This window comes from Spinacia oleracea, chromosome 6 (genome assembly GCF_020520425.1).
Source record: "Spinacia oleracea cultivar Varoflay chromosome 6, BTI_SOV_V1, whole genome shotgun sequence".
NCBI classification, from domain to species: Eukaryota; Viridiplantae; Streptophyta; class Magnoliopsida; order Caryophyllales; family Amaranthaceae; genus Spinacia; species Spinacia oleracea.
The window spans coordinates 20,545,527-20,563,589 of NC_079492.1; the positions used below are offsets into that span (position 1 = coordinate 20,545,527).

Below are 18,063 nucleotides of genomic sequence, written 5' to 3' on the forward strand. Positions count from 1 at the left end.
CTGTCTGCCTGGTCCAGACGTTTGGGGGGCGCAAAGAAAGTGTTGGCCTATTGCTTGCCGATCCCTCATGATTTGCAGCCGCGGCAGTGGTGTAAATCAGCATACTCTTCTGTACCTCAGCATTAACTGTCTTTCCCATATCAGCTTGGAACTCAGCCAAGATAGCCCGAAGAGCACCCACAGAGACAGGCATATCAGGGTTCTCCTCTATTACTGTTACCGCCCGAGGATCCAGGTGTCCTCCAGGAGGGGTGCGATTGGCCTAGTCGTCCTCCTCACTGAGCACCTCTACCTCGGCAGCATGACGCGGGGTGTGCCCGGCCGCAAATATTCGCGCGGCATCTCCAGTGATTCTCGTGGCCGGCGTCTGATGCTCAGTCGACATTTCTCTTTCGAGGGGTGGCCGCTCTACTCGCGTAGGCCGCCCAGTATCATTGTCCTGTCGTTGATCTTCCATGTTACCGTACCTCCCCACAGACGGCGCCAAATGTTGTGGGGTTTTTCCGGTGAGATACCTTGGAGGTTTTCCGGTAACTTCTGAGGATTTCACAATAATGTATTTTTATACAGAGAGAAAGTAGAGAGAAGGCAGAGCAGCAATTGCTCTTGATTGTATTGATAGTGACCCCTTTTTCTAGGGAAGTGGGACTATTTATAGTACTAGGTTTTTGTGGGAATGACCTAATATTCCCTTTACATGATTGGCTGGGGTATGGGAGGAGGACATGTGTCCTTTCTCCTTACAATTCTCTGGCCCCTTTTGGCAATAGTGGGCTATTTGGGCCTATTGTGCTTATTCATTCACTTGGGATACTTACTAATTAAGCCCCTTTTTCAGGTATTGGTATAATACATACATTTATACACACTTAAGTACAAATACACATACATTGTAGATACATATATTAATACTCATGCTCCGGAGTGGACTTCGTATGGTTTCTGCTTAGGGGGCGTAATACGTGCCATGTGTCGCATCCTCATTGGTACACAAAGGCATGGTAATTTTGCCCACAACAGTAAGGACTGTCACGTGAGCTAATATTGGATACTCCCCGTATTAGTAAAGGTCCCCCGAACTCTCGATCTCTACTCTGCTGGATGTACGTTGAGCAATCTCCATAATAGGGATCCGATGAGCGAGATTTATGTCGCTCTTAGCTTAGGATTTTAGTTCATTTTATTAGCATTTTATTATTATTTTTGCTTAGTTTTATCATTTTTACTTCGTTTGTCGCATTTTTGCATTAAGCGTTACATTTTCTCGTCTTGCGCATATTTTAGTCGTTTTTGCTCTAAATATGCCTTTTACGCGCATTCTCGTTGCGTAAGGTTCGTTTTGACTATTAACGTGTTAATATTGTGTCATTATGCTTGTCGACGAGTTATATGCTTCACGATTTACAAAAACGATAAACGAATTAATAATAATGTTTTCGATTTTTAAATAACATGCTTGACGATTTACTTTGCTCTTGTGTGTGTGCAGCTAGGCAAGCACTTAGTTTAAGCCATCGTTGAGCTTTGAGCCAACACGCAATTAGAAAAGCCTTGAGCTTTGAGCCAGCAACATACACTCGAGCAGCCACAGCAGAAAGCAAGCAGCCATAGGTGCTGTACACGAGCAGCAACCTTGCAGCCACACTCACAGCAATACTCACATCAATGCACGAGGCTGCTGCTCCTTTAAGCCATCGTTGCAGCCAAGTTCATGCTCCTTGCGCTCACATTAGCTCCATGATATTATCCTAATAGCAGCTGTGCACAGCCCCAACAATACGAGCAGGAGCCAATGGATAGCAGCATCGCAGAACACGCAGCTGTGGGCGCAACAAAGCTCGCAGCAGTCTGTGCGATCGAGTGCAATTGTGTGCAATCGAACTGCTGCTGTGCGACCGAATTGCTTAACCTGTGCTATCGAACAAACTGGAATTCTCAAGCAGAAGCTCTTAAAATTGATGTGCGACCGAATGATGGGTCTTGTTCGACCGCACAGAATCTGTGCGCCCACACAAGACCTCCTGTGCGACAGAATGGGGCTGCGGGCTGCTACTATAAAGCCCGAAAATCGCATCATTGTAAGTAGGCTTTCATTACGTAATTTTCTATTTTTCTTAGCTTAGAATTCTCTCTCTATAATTAGTTAAGGGCTTTGATTAGAGATTAGGATTAAGGATTCTTAGCCTCAAATTCTTGATTCTAAATTCAATTCAATCTTTAATTTTCAGATTTCTTTCCTTTTGTTCTTCATTTTGTTCTTCATTTTTGTGCTTCAAGTTTGATGCAATTACTTCATTTCAAGGTATAATTCTAATTCTTCTTTTGTTTTGTTCTTTAATTCTTTAATTGCTTCATTAATTTCGTTTATGCTTTGATTTCTAGAATTAGTTTTTCATTTTGAATGTTCTTGATTTTTCCCCAATTTTTGTGGTTTTAATTTTCTGATTTTCTTTGTTTCAATTAGCTTCATTAATTCAATTAGTTTCATGATTAGGATTAATGTTAGTTTAATGTTGATGTTAATCATGCTAATTGAGTAGTTTAGTCTAGAGGTTAGGGATGAAGCCTTGGCATTGAATTTGGGGAATTTTAGGGAAAATTCATGATTGATGTTGTGATTAAAATTGATTTAGTGATAGGATTTTCCATGATCAATTGAGTAATAGTTGCAAATTCTAGTTGATTGAATTAGATTGGAATGTATGATTTAGGTTTGGCAAGACATTGTGAGCCTATTTTGTGCAAGTGAATGATAGTTCCTATTATATGCAAGCTAATCTAGTTTAGAATTATGCGAAAGCTTTCCATAGGATAGGTTGCTTCGCGTGCTCCATCCGAGAGGTGGCGAGCACGTCATTAGTTTTCATTCCCCTATTTGCTATGTCGTTGCATATTCATGAATGTCTCGACCTTGTTATTTCTTTGATTCGATTTCATTGCCGATTCCCGAAATCCTCTAGAATTTCTTTATTTGTTTGAATTACTTGCTTTCATTAGATTATAATTCAAAATCAATTTCCATCCGAACTAGCTTGTGAACGCATAGATTGAATAGTCAAACATATCCATTCCTATGGGACGATCCCTATACTTGCCGCTATAGTCAATATAGCCGGTAGTTTAGGTATTTTATAAATTTTGTTTGGTGAGGTGTATTTCTATTCGACGACAGAAAAACACCTTATCAAAATGGCGCCGTTGCCGGGGATTTATCCTTCCTTTCCCATCTCTCTTCCTTATTGCCTCCGAACCCCACCACTTGAGGATTTTCCACCTCCTATCCATTCCCCAGTACCTTGTTTGAACAATATTGAGGAAATTGGCTCTCTTGCCACCCAAAAAGAGTTCGTTGAGGAGCATGAGGCTTCTCTTTTCCCTTTTTCTCCCTCTACTTTTGATTTTTCGATTTTGTGCATATTTCTTGATTAGTTTCATTTATTTTGTGAATATTTTCTTTATTTTTATTTTTCTTTTTACTTTCTTTTCTTTTCCTTGGTTTCCTTTTTCATTCCTTTTCTTTCTTTTTCCCTCTCGATCTTTGTTAAGGCAAGTTTTTGTAGGTTTCTTAGGCATTATTCTTGATTTGGGCAAATAAAATTGGAACTTGTAGACTAGAATTCTTTTATTCCTAATTGGTAGATGTTTGCACGGTTTTCAATGTCTTGGGTCGAATCTAGGATTTGGTGTCAAGAAAGTTGGTTGAACTTTGGGTAGCATGCGTCTTGAACCCTTGGCTTGTGGTGAGATGGTGTCGATCACTCTAGTGACTTGAAACCGGAGAGAGTGGTATTTGCTCCCATGTGAGGTTCATGTTCAAACTAGCCCAAACACATATACATATATTGAGTGGCATGGATCCTTGGCATTGACTTTCTTATCTCCCGAGTTTGACTATTTCCTTCCCGAGATCGCGACCGAACTACTTTAGGGGACGATAGAGGCATTTCTTTCGGTGACTATTTTTCTTTTTAGTTTAGGACTTTATTTTCTATTTTTCTCATATGTTTTTGTTTGCATTTGCCCCCTTGCTAGCTATTTGAGCCTTGCCCCTCCATTTCTTATAAGCACATTACAAGCCTAATAGCCTTTGTTTTGTTTTCACCCTTAGAAGTGATAGTGAAGCTTTGAGTTATGATGCTTGTTTGATTATGCAAAGTTGAGGAATGATTGTTATTGGCATGAATGGCAAAGTTTGGGAAGTATGTTGTATATAGTGAATAAATAAGCAAAAGAAAAAGTTTTGAAAAAACCAAAAATAGAGAAAAACAAGGCAATAAGAAAAGTTTCAATTGAAACACAAAAAAAAAGAAAATCAAATCAAGAAAAGTGCAAAAAGAGTTGTAGTTTAGAATTGTTGTTGAATAAGCTTGGGGGTACCCCAAATAAGTTGTATGAGTTTGTTATGGTTCGATTGCTTGAGTTGAGTTCATTCATTGCGCTTCACTTTAGGTATGAGCACCAAATTACCAAATTTGTTCCGCACCTTACCCCTAGCCTACGTACACCCTAAAAGTCCTCTTGACCCTTTTGAGTTGAGTCATTGTCGGTGGAGGGAGGATTTGGTCAAGTTTATGGAATGGGATTGTCATGCTAAGATGTCGGGTAGCCTAATCTTGTTTTCCGGCGCCTTCGCGGTGTCTCGAGACGCTATTCTCAAGGGTGGATAGGATCTAGAGATTTGACGTGGTATGCTCGGTTGAAGGGGAATTGACTAGTGTTCTCCCTTAGTCCTCTTTGCTTGGCATTTGAATCTTTCACTCGATCTAGGACATTGTTTAGCGTGCTTGCGTTTATTTAGTTAGTAATGTTAGCATTCTTTCATACTTGTTCCATAATAAAGGCCCTTATCTTGAGTTTTGTAGTTTTGTTTTTCATTTTCATTTTCATTTTCATTTTCTTTTCCTTTCTTTTCTTTTTCTTTTCTTTTCTTTTCTTTTCTTTCTTTTTCTTGTTTGTTTTTCATTTTTAGTTCTTGCCTTGATTCAAATTTTTGGAAGAGTTATGGGTTTTTCTCTTTGGAAACCCTTGCGAGATCCCACTCGCCCTCATGAGAGATTGTGGGGTTCAAAGAGCTTGTTGCATGCGCTTAAATGCAACCGTGATTCCTACGAAAGTGAGTTAGTGTGCATTCTTGTAGATCTTATTTTCGTAATTTTGATTTTTAATAAATGAGCTCATTCTCCTCCCCGTTTCTCATTCTAGCTTTACTTGAAGACAAGCAAAGGGTTAGCTTGGGGGAGTTTGATGAGCGGCATTTATGTCGCTCTTAGCTTAGGATTTTAGTTCATTTTATTAGCAATTTATTATTATTTTTGCTTAGTTTTATCGTTTTTAGTTCGTTTATCGCATTTTTGCATTAATCGTTACATTTTCTCGTCTTGCGCATATTTTAGTCGTTTTTGCTCTAAATATGCCTTTTGCGAGCATTCTCGTTGCGTAAGGTTCGTTTTGAGTATTAACGTGTTAATATTGTGTCATTATTCTTGTCGACGAGTTATATGCTTCACGATTTGCAAAAACGATAAACGAATTAATAATAATGTTTTCGATTTTTAAATAACATGCTTGACGATTTACTTTGCTGTTGTGTGTGTGCAGCTAGGCAAGCACTTAGTTGCTGCCCACACGACCAACATAGCAAGAGCCAACACGCAATCAGAACAACCTTGAGCTTTGAGCCAGCAACATACACTCGAGCAGCCACAGCAGAAAGCAAGCAGCCATAGCTGCTGTACACGAGCAGCAACCTTGCAGCCACACTCACAGCAATACTCACATCAATGCACGAGGCAGCTGCTCCTTTAAGCCATCGTTGCATCCAAGTTCATGCCCCTTACGCTCACATTAGCTCCATGACACTATCCTAATAGCAGTTGTGCACAGCCCCAATAATACGAGCAGGAGCCAAGGGATAGCAGCATCGCAGAACACACAGCTGTGGGCGCAACAAAGCTCGCAGCAGTCTGTGCGATCGAGTGCAATTGTGTGCGATCGAACTGCTACTGTGCGACCGAATTGCTTAAAATTGTTGTGCGACCGAATGATGGGTCTTGTTCGACCGCACAGAATCTGTGCGCCCACACAAGACCTCCTGTGCGACAGAATGGGGTTGCGGGCTGCTACTATAAAGCCCGAAAATCGCATCATTGTAATTAGGCTTTCATTTACATAATTTTTTATTTTTCTTAGCTTAGAATTCTCTCTCTAGAATTAGTTTAGGGCTTTGATTAGAGATTAGAATTAAGGATTCTTAGCCTCAAATTCTTGATTCTAAATTCAATTCAATCTTTAATTTTCAGATTTCTTTCCTTTTGTTCTTCATTTTGTTCTTCAATTTTGTGCTTCAAGTTTGATGCAATTTCTTCATTTGAAGGTATAATTCTAATTCTTCTTTTGCTTTGTTCTTTAATTCTTTAATTGCTTCATTAATTTCGTTTATGCTTTGATTTCTAGAATTAGTTTTTCATTTTGAATGTTCTTGATTTTTCCCCAATTTTTGTGGTTTTAATTTTCTGATTTTCTTTGTTTCAATTAGCTTCATTAATTCAATTAGTTTCATGATTAGGATTAATGTTAGTTTAATGTTGATGTTAATCATGCTAATTGAGTAGTTTAGTCTAGAGGTTAGGGATGAAGCCTTGGCATTGAATTTGGGGAATTTTAGGGAAAATTCATGATTTATGTTGTGATTAAAATTGATTTTGTTATAGGATTTTCCAAGATCAATTGAGTAGTAGTTGCAAATGCTAGTTGATTGAATTAGATTGGAATGTATGATTTAGGTTTGGCAAGACTTTGTGAGCCTATTTTGTGCAAGTGAATGATAGTTCCTATTATATGCAAGCTAATCTAGTTTAGGATTATGCGAAAGCTTTCCATAGGCTAGGTTGCTTCGCGTGCTCCATCCGAGAGGTGGTAAGCATGTCATTAGTTTTCATTCCCCTATTTGCTATGTCGTTGCATATTCATGAATGTCTTGACCTTGTTATTTCTTTGATTCGATTTCATTGCCGATTCCCGAAATCCTCTAGAATTTCTTTATTTGTTTGAATTACTTGCTTTCATTAGATTAGAATTCAAAATCCATTTCCATCCGAACTAGCTTGTGAACGCATAGATTGAATAGTCAAAAATATCCATTCCTATGGGACGATCCCTATACTTGCCGCGATAGTCAATATAGCAGGTAGTTTAGGTGTTTTATAAATTTTGTTTGGTGAGGTGTATTTCTATTCAACGACGGATAAACACCTTATCAGGATCACAAGGGAACCTATGGCCGGTGTGGTCGAATACGCTTGCCTGGGCTTCGGCTTTTACTGGCGTATCACAATAACTAGGTTTTGTCAGTTAACATCCACAATTAGTTTCGTTTTTTTTACTAAATATGATTGCCACATCCTCGAGGACGGACGATTCGAGCCATTTCGTAGGAAAAATACCTCGTCCTTTTTCGACCCCTTACAATAAGAAATATATATAAGTTGAATATTTTATTTTAAAAAATGATCAAACAATAATGTTAAAATATACGTACGTGCACGAAAAATTAATCCAGTTCTAAATATATAGCTATCCCATCAACTGTGTGTGCAATTATTACTAACCTATCACTTTCAACCGTGTAACGGTTGTAAGCCACGAGGAAGTAAAAATCCCATGCTGTGATGTATCACCAAAAACATAACACCAACAAAGAGACAAAATAGAGAAAAAACAAAACTGCTTGCTGTCATATTTTTTTGGACCGATTATGGATCGAACAAATGATGTAATGGTACAAAAAATGAAATGAAATGGTATTTTTTAAGTAAGAATGGCATTTTGTAAAAAACAAATGGTGTTTTGTTAAAAAATGGTACTTGTTTTTTAAAGAATGATACATTTTAAAAGAAAATGGTACTTGTTTTTTAAAGAATGGTACATTGTAAAAGAGAAATGGTACTTCATATCACTTTCTCTCTCCTCTTTTTCTGTCATTCTCTTATCTATATTAATTTTGTCATTTTCCTATTGTCCTACTCATTTTGTCATATTCCTAATTTGTTTGATATTGATGTAGATTTACGAAAATACTTCTGTGAGGTATTATGAAATACCTCACAGACTGCCGCTACGCCAACCTCTGTAAGCCATAGTTCATTGAATCAATATTGTTAGAATATCTATAAATATATTCTTAAGTTGACTATGAGGTGAACATATCTTGTAAATGGGTGATACTTTTAAGTTATTAAAAATCAATTGGAGGGGTATAATTGGTTAATAAATTAAGCAAAACTGAAATTTGAGATTGGCTTTTTTATATAAAGAGGATATGTAAATATATTCTTAGGTTGATTATGACTTATCCCTTGTTAGCCATTTTATTTTTCTAAAAAACATCTCTACTTTATTTATTTATTTTATATCATTTTTGTATAAATTGGTTATGTATAGATTATGATAATAATAGGTACCGAGTAATAATAATACTAAAAATAAATTTTAGTAATATTTTTGTCAAACTGATATATGTTGATATAATAATTACTTAATATTTTGGTCAAATTAGTATATATACTCCCTTCATATCTTAAAAAGAGATATATTTTCCTAAACGGTTGTATTTTAAAAAGAGATACACTTTTCTTTTTGACACGTATTGGTCCCCACTTCCAATTATATTAACATTTCTCTATTTCTTATGGCCGTAACGACTAAAAGTCATAGTTCATCGAATGAATATTGTTAGAATATATGTAACTAGTCTTATATGCACGCGATGCGTGCGGGAGTATACATGTAAAAATTAAAATCGTATTATTACAACTAATCATCACAAACAATACGCAAGAAAAAAACTATTCACAAAATTCATCTAAAAAAAATTAGACATCATTGAAAGTATTCGAAGAAATTTATTTCTTATTTAAAAACGTATTATGTACGCACATATGGCTTATGAGCCATGACTAATCTCTATAATAGGCTAAGACCCTATTATGTTGGAAGTTTGGAACGAAATAATCTAAACTAAACTAATTCAAGTATAGTTAATTGAATTGAAATGAACAGTACATATCACAAATTAAACTGAACTTTCCAAAAAAAAACATAATAATCAATTTTATCCTCTTCCTTGAAAGAGTTGGGCTTTTTTGAAAGCAGCAATGCAGACTTGTAGGCTTGAATGTCCAATATCCACAAACACAATGTTAATTGGGTCATTTTCAGGAAGATATGTCTTGTAGATTCCCTAAGCCAATGCATTATCCGTGGTTTAATGAATCAATCTCAAAGGATGCAATCCAGCAATTGTAGTTGCATCTATGATAGCTCTTTTGCAGATCAGTGAAGTTGGGATTCCAATGCAGCAATCAACAACTGTTGCATTCAAATTTTTTCTGCTATCTGGTTTCTCCCAGGCACCTTGATCAAGGAAATTCCATCAGGACCTCAATTACCTTGAATGACATGGATTTGAGACTCCTTTGCAGCTCATGATCAGAAAAATGCCGACTTATTAATCTTTTAATCTGGGAAATAGTGGTTTTGGGGCTCATCATTGCTGATGTAGCTCCAGCTGTCCCAATAAACCGCTGCTTGTCACCAAAGCAAACAATTGATGGCGTTTCCCGCTTTGATTGATCATTAAGAACAACATCAATTCCTCTTTGCCAAAATCAAACCCAACCACAATCATCTTTAAAGCAACACGCGGTCAACCTGAAAAGAACAAAATGCATAGGTGTCAGGTCTTTCGTATAATTCACTAATCCACACTAAACTATAACATGACGGGAATAAATCCACACTAAAACTATAACATGATGGGAATAAATGCAGTTTCCTAGAATCAAATGTCAACGCACATAATACATGCAGATCATTTAAAAAAAATAACACAGCTTGTTACTTCTTAAAAATATAAAGCATCGCGTGCTGGGTTATATTGTGTGCTGGTTTATAATTGTGTGCTAGACCTATTCCTTCAACACCAGCAACATTACAATTTCTATCTTATAAAAGCATATGCATAGCTATTTGTCCTACTAATGAAATTTATAAGTTTTATCTCTATCTTATAAAAGCATATGAAGCTAAGTTTTATCCTCTTCCTTGAATGTTTTTGGAAGAGTGCAATAGCTTATGTAATAGAAATAACTAAGTTGTTTGCTTGAAAAACATGGAACTAATGTCCATAACAACCTTAACCCCAAAGTAGAGGAAGGAACTTCCCAGACTGCCACCTTTGATGTCATCTGTTTTATCAAAAAGTAAAAGATATAGACTGTTGGACCATTCCATTCATTACCTTCATCTCAACTTCTCCCCTACTTGGTAGCTCTAAACCACAAAGCCAATATCCAGTTTAAGAAAAGGACTAATACTCCTCTTTCGCCTATTTCTCTAACCCCCAATTTTTGCAAGAGACAATCTGTCCAATGTCCATCACCTAGCCAATATAAATAAGTGCAATATACTACAATAGTCATGTTAGACGTTTATGCTTGGTAAAGTACCTATGAAAGTGGCATTATCAAATTTCAAATAGAAACAAAGACAGAAATAATAACAATGCTTGTATGCCTCCAACTCCACGTGCCGCGGCCCTAGGATCATCTAGGCCACGCTGAATCACCCAACAAACTCTATATACACTAAATTAGATAACATATTGAACCAAAATTCTACCAGCAACAACTACATAGGTGAGACTCACATTTAGTTTAAATGCATAAATCAAAAACCATTTAAGGAAATACATATAACAGATTACTTTTCGTCATCTCATTAGACTGTGGTGATATCACAAATTGTTCTCGAGAACTAATGAGAACAATAATTTTAAAGCTAGGTTAGCCATCTGTTAAAGCTAGAAAAATCTGGTGATATCACAGAAAATGAGTGTGAGTCTGACAACTAATCTATTTTTCTCATTAGTTTACACATTTTCTAACTATTGTGTATTCGCAATATAAACTATTAGATTACATTGACCGTTCATTTAAGGAAATACATCCAAATTTGGAGTTCCATCTCATAATTAACTAATTGAGCAAAAATCAAAAGCCATGATTACCCAACATGCCTAAACAAAAACCAGTAGCTTAGTAGCACTACAACAACCTGTGTTCAGCATAATTAACCATCAAACAAAGCTGCAAAAAACGTGTAAACTTTTTCAAAAGATAAAAGCTCCAGAAGCATGACGGAAGGCTTCATCCAACTGCTAGTTCACAAACATAAGGATTCAATAGACCAAATTGTAACAGAGTAAGAGCTCTTAACATTCAGAAATCAGAACTCTAGCCTAGACCCTAACATTAGCTAGGAGGGATCCTAAGTGTGAGGTCCAAGGATAATCTGATATTAGAATTGAAGGAGAATAAGACCCTCGGAGAGAAATTCCAAAATCTCTATTACATAAAGAAAAAAGAGAGAGTACTGAATTAAATTCAAAATTCATACCTTGTACTCGTAAGTATCATCAACGTAATTCTTAGAGTACTGGATCTGACCCTCTAACTCCACCGCAATTGGGAATTTAAGTCTGCAATACACAAAATCCCATTCATTTTACAAATTGCTATATATCCTAATTTCATATTGACCAGCTAAAAAATCATAAACTCAAAGTAATTGGGTTTTTTTTTAAGAGATACCCATATGAGAAAATGAATCAAATTGACCGAATACATGAAGAATTAGAAATAAGAATATAATTTTTTTTTCATTTGAGTGACAAAAGATTGTATTTTTCAATCAAATTAGCAATTAAAAAAAACGGTAAGAGGATATTCATAGTTTCATACCTGATGAAGAAGTCATTGCCTATGTAAAAACTTCACCCAATAAAAAAATTCCAACTACATAACACGAAATTGACATAAGTAAAGCAAAATTGAAACCCTAATTAAAACCCTAATTAATCGAAAATAAGAAATTGGGAAACTCAACTGGTTAGATGATGATGAGGGTTTCGTTTTTGAAGAGATTCAACTTGAAAAGGGTCGATAGATGCCGCCTCCTTCTCCATCTCCACCAATTGATGATTAGAAAACCTCAATAACACAAAGATCAAACGAATAAGAACATAAGATTTAATCCGAATTTACCGAATCTTTTAGTGTGGAGGTTTTTCTTTTTTTCGAGAACTTTGAAGTTACTGGGGTGATAGAGTTGCTTCGTTTGCTCCTTTTCTTTTTCCTTTTCTCTCCCCCCTTTTCCATCGCCTCTTCTGGCAGTAGCAGCGAAACCTCGAGGACGGCGGTTGATTTGCGGTTGCGGTTGTGGCGGAGAATGAGATGTATTGGTGGGAATTTGAGTGGACGAAATTGTTAACGTTAGGGTTTGGGATTTGAAAGGGAAACCCAAATGTAGCGGTGGAGGGAGTAGCGAGTGAACGACGAAGGGCTTGAGAGTGAAAGATAAAAGGGTGTTTTAGTCTTTTCATGGGGACACGAAAAGTGTTATTACCGAAATGCCCTCAGCTGTTCCTTTATATAATAGAGATATATATTCTTAGGTTGACTATGAGTTGAAAATATCTTGTATATAGTTGATAATTTTAAGTAATTAAAAATCGGTGGGAGGGGTATATCTGGTAAATAGTTGATAATATATTTGACCAATTTCTATGACAATTTTAATGGTCAAAATGAGACAGGTAATACGAGACTGCAGAGTACTATAAATAACGTGTTTGAGTAGGAGTAGCTACTCACTCTTACAACACTTCATATTCTGTCTTCTTTTCGTTTGTGTCCGTAAGTTTCTTTTCTTCCTTGTTACCTTGTATATTATATTGTCCATGTTAATTATTTAGTATTTCATGTAAGATTATTAATCCATTCATAATTTGAAGTGTAATGAATTTCATGTCTCTTTCTCTATCATAGCTTGGGATTGAATCATTGAAGTAGCAAACAACAAAATACAGTATGGCCAAGGTACGAGCGCAGGACGATCTTTTTATGTTGATGGATGACCAACAACTGCGGAAGCTTGCAATCCTTCTGAGGAACCAAGAAGAGCCGCTGAGTTTTAGCATAAATTCGGAACCTGATCGCGTAAAATTCCTGGAAGAATGCAACGATGCATATGATATAGTGATTACACTACTAGAAAACAGCACTGATTTGCGCAACAAACATAAGGTGGAAGCGAGGACCAACTACAGCAAGAAGGCAGCCATTGCCGCAGATATTCAGGATTATGTCAAGTATGGTATCAACTTGGGACTGCAGTGTATCCAGAACTGCGGTATGCGTGTTTCCGTCGTCGAAAAACTTAAGACGCACTTCGACGACATTGCTATTGAACTTAATAAGGCCGACTCCAGAAACGTAACCGATCTTCAAAGTTTGGCTGACGAAGTATTGTATTACAAGAATTCTATGTGGGAGTACACAATCAACTTGCGAAGTGGCACATCCCGTGCTCACTCCAAGGCTTATTCCGATACACTCAAGCTAGAGGGCATTGAGTTCCCTAACCTTGTTGCCAGGTGTATTATCATACTTTATACTCCCTCCGCAGATCCCTAAACTATTATCCCAGAGTCACATTTTTCGCTTTATTAAAAAACAAGATAAAAGAAAAGCAAATGGGTTGGTAATCTTGTCTTTCTGCTAATTTAAATAATTGAATGTGAGAGGTGAGATCCACATACTGTAAATGATCAATCATATGGGGCAGATTCAAAGGGACAGATCGAAAAGGAAATTAGACAACTTTTAAAGAAAGGAGTAATCTCTAGTTTCTATTATTAGACTCGAATGTAACCAAAATCATAAGGAGTAATTTAATTTATCAAATACGTACTCTGTAATATACTACTCCGTCATTGACAATATTAGAACTGGATACGCAAATGAATGCAGGCACAAGAACAGGCTTGGATATAAGGAAGAATTTGAGTTTTTGGAAGAAGACCAAAAGCTTGAGGTAACTTATTATAAAATATTTTGTTTGCTGCCAATTTTGTTCTGTTTTTTCTTTAATTTGTCGCAGATTTTGGTGAGTATACTAGTATTTCACTTGGTAGATTTCATAAATACAACTTGTTTGGCGCGGCTTTTCCCGTAGAGCCAATTAATAGATGGTACACCCGATTGTATGTAGAGATACATATACTAATCGTTTTATTTTGTTAATCTTTCAAAAAACATGATTTTATTGTGTTAAAGTACATAATTACCTATTAAAATCATATTTTTTCGGACAAAAGAAAAACACATGTGTTTTAAAAGAATATATGGGTTAGTACAAGACAATCACTAATATAAAAAGAATTTTTCAAAAAAATTATGTATTATTTTTGCGTGGACCTGCTTCACAATAATATTATTGTGGAATCGAAATCAATAATTTTCTCTAGCTCCGTTTTTACATATAGGGACATTTATTATTTATATAGTCTATTACTTTATACTAAAATAGACACCCGGAATGACACGTGTCAATCCCTGGTGCAATATTTACCCGCCAAAAACAATTTTCAAAAAATCTGTTTTATTTTATTTTTATTCTCTATATCTTTTTTATAAGCTATTTATGTATGGAAAAAATATTAGTTTATAAATTATGGCAATAATAGATACTACGTAATAATAATTTTGCTAAATATTTGTTGGTAATATTTTAGTCAAATCGGTAATGTTAATATGAAAAACATATTCATTCGATATGTTGGTCACATTAGCATATTACACGTATAATATGCATATTAGATGATACAATTGAATGAGTATAATCAAAATTTTATAATTATGTACTCCCTCCATTTCTTTTTGTTTGTTACATATTTCTCTTAGGGTGTTTCACAATGTTTGTTACGTGGGAGAATCTTTCTTTTTATAAACTTATTAAACTGTTATTTTTTGTGCCGGCTTTTAATTTTAATTGGTCCAATTTTTTTAACTCATTAAATTTCTTTACAATTTCCCAAGTATGTTCAGTTCGCAATTTGTGTTCTTCCATTATTGGCTCATTTTGATAAATAAAACAATCGTATTGATTGTTGTAATGATTATTGGATTGAGGTTTTGCTTGGATTTATTTTTTCAATAAAAAATGAAAGTTGATTTGCACTATATTCAAAGAGACAATAAATGTCATATTTTGAAAAAATGGAATCACGATTAATGATGGAATCTAAAGCATTTAAAATAAAAGTGAAAAAGAATCTTCATTATACGTTAATAATCGTGCAAAAGTCTAAACATAACAAACAAAAAGAAACGGAGGGAGTAGTAATTTGGGGATATTCAGTATAGATATTTTGTAAAAAAACTGTTCAAAATTCGTGCGTGCACGGAATCTAATCTAATTACTATAATAAGTTAAACACCAAATCTATTACTATATACTAAAATAGACACCAGGAATGACACGTGTCATTTCCTGGTGAAAAATTTTCCCGCCAAAAACTCTTTTCTAAAAAGACATATTTATTTTATTCTTTTTTTTATTTTCTCTCATTTTGTATAAATGTTTATATATGGAAAAAAAAATATAGGATTATGGAATATGCCATTATTAAAATTACTATATACTAAAAGAGACACCAGGAATGACACGTGTCATTTCCTGGTGAAAAATTTTCCCGCCAAAAACTCTTTTCTAAAAAGACATATTTATTTTATTCTTTTTTTATTTTCTCTCCTTTTGTATAAATGTTTATGTATGGAAAAAAATATAGGATTATGGAATATGCCATTATTAAAATTTTGGTAAAATTTTAGTCAAACTGTCATGTCAATAATAGAAAATATTCTTACTCGATATTTTGGTCAAATTAGCATATTAAATATATCAAATATTTTAGTCATATCATCATATTAAACATATAAAATATATAATACGTAATTACGCAATAGATTTAAGGGATAAATAAGTACATTCGAGATTATTAATTACGCAATAGATTTAAGGGATAAATAATTCAATTAAAATTTTTGTAAAAAAGATGGTCAAATAATAATTTTTAAATATCCGTGCGTGCACGGGACCTAATCTAGTTTATTAGATATAGTAATCATTCTTAGTATCATACTACCTACGTTTTTAAAAGTTAATTATGACTTAAAATCATATTATTGAACCACAACATGTATCAACACACCAATTTGATTTTTTTTTCCATAATAATAATCTTAATAAACATGCCAAAATTAAGGAACAAGTTGCCGACATTTTTGGCATGGTTTACAATAAATTTGGTGTGGACCAAATCCATTTAAAAATTGGTAAAAAATATATGTGCTTCTAAACCGCAAAGATGCGATTTTAAATTGAAAATATGTGCTTCTAAACTGTATAAATGTCTTTTTAACCGAACGGCCTTCTAATTTATGTTGTGGAGCCGAATTAGATAATGGACATATATGCATGATGGTCACTGTATACCTGGCAATATAATCGATTATGAAATTAGAATAAAAGAACATGATTAAGATATGGGTCGACAATGCAGGCGTTCACTCATGGCCTACTGATCCCTTAAGTAAATGTTTTCCTTGAGACATGCTAATCACATAGATCGATCAACTTGATTCTATCAAACAGGTATATAATAGCATTATAGAAGAATCAGGGCGTGCAAAGATGCCAACCATTTACAAGAGAAACAAGCAGAGTCGGGCAACATCACCAGGTGGAATTGCAACAATGGCGGTCACAGCAGGCATAATGGCATGGGATATCTTCACAGCTGAACACAAGCTTGAGTCCGCGCTGAGCGCTGGCGTGTCATTGCTGTCAGGAGCAGTCTCTTATGCTGTAGGTGTGGCAGTTAGTTCGGCAGTGGGAACTGTGGTAGCAAATACACAATTAGGCATTCTTATGGTTTCTATGGCTGGGTTTGTGGTTGGTGCTGTTGTTGGCATTCTATTTGCTGCAGCAACTGGTGCAATTCTTGGAGCTATACTAGGGACTGGCGGTAAGGTGCCCCCTAACTTAGATAACCTCAAATTCTATTCAGCTACCATGCCTAATGGCATGGCTCTTGCTAATGAGATCTCACACGGTTCATCCCATTCAGCAAGGGATCAACTGTGTAAGATCACAAAGTTGATCCCGAGTAATAAATAAAATATGTATTCAGCTACATACATATTATGTTGATTCGTTTTGTTACGCGTCTTTCTGTTGAAGGATTAGTATTTCTTGTATCAGTAAAGTATCATTTGATGATCCAATAATAAACTTACGTGATTTGCTTAAATTTGACAGTCTCATTTTATGCTATTCCGTATATCACAAATAAAATGCATGCAATTTTTTTTTAGGAAGACTTTTCAATGGCTACCATAAAATGGTAGCCACCATAATAAAATGAATCTCAACCTTTCATCTTTGTTGACTCTTCTGAACCGTTGATTATATTGACTTTTTTATTAATAAATAAATATTTTTTAAACAAAAAATAGGATTCCTCCCCCCCATTATCTTAACACGTTCACTCTTATTTTAGTTTTCTGTATTTTCTTATTCCTTGAGAAAATCCTTCCTGATAATCGCCTACTCTTTCTGCTCATCCTTCACATATCATTCTTCTGTTGGAATTGGCTTCAAAATCTTTATAAAAGATGTATACGAAGTATTATTTTTGATCGATTAATCGGGTACCCAATTGATAACCGTTTTAAATTTTCTTTTCCTAAACGTTCAATTCCAACATATCATGTAAGTTATTCCTTGTTAATAAATGATACAGAGTAATGTAAAAAAAGTAATAAAAATCATACCCACATTCATCGTTAATAAGAAAGGAAATGATGGAATTAATTGAGTTTCTTATCAAAACCGTTACTACTTTAAATTAGCGACCGATTTAATTGAAGTTTCGGAACTTTTTATCAAATCCCCCGCTATGAAGATCAACAAGAAGTCAAGAACATCAATTTTGAATTGTAGTTTTAGAAATTTTGTTCATTTTTTTTTGTCACATACAAAAACTGCTTTCCCGAAACGTGGATGTTTGGAGTATGAAAGTGGGGTTTTAATAATTTTATTTTATTGTAAAACTAATTTTAATTAAAAAATAAAAACTAAAAAAGTCAGCATAATCAACGG

At 35.1% G+C, this 18,063-nt stretch overlaps 1 protein-coding gene across 1 annotated transcript; it reads left to right on the forward strand.

The window, feature by feature from the left end:
* The first annotated feature begins 12,575 nt into the window (after positions 1 to 12,575).
* On the forward strand, positions 12,576 to 17,212 carry LOC110801467 (uncharacterized). The gene is made up of 4 exons (XM_022006833.2): positions 12,576 to 12,752; positions 12,885 to 13,492; positions 13,869 to 13,932; positions 16,555 to 17,212. The coding sequence occupies exons 2-4, from the start codon at positions 12,927 to 12,929 to the stop codon at positions 17,077 to 17,079; spliced, it is 1,155 nt and encodes a 384-aa protein (XP_021862525.2). The 5' UTR covers positions 12,576 to 12,752; positions 12,885 to 12,926; the 3' UTR covers positions 17,080 to 17,212.
* Positions 17,213 to 18,063: the final 851 nt, after the last annotated feature.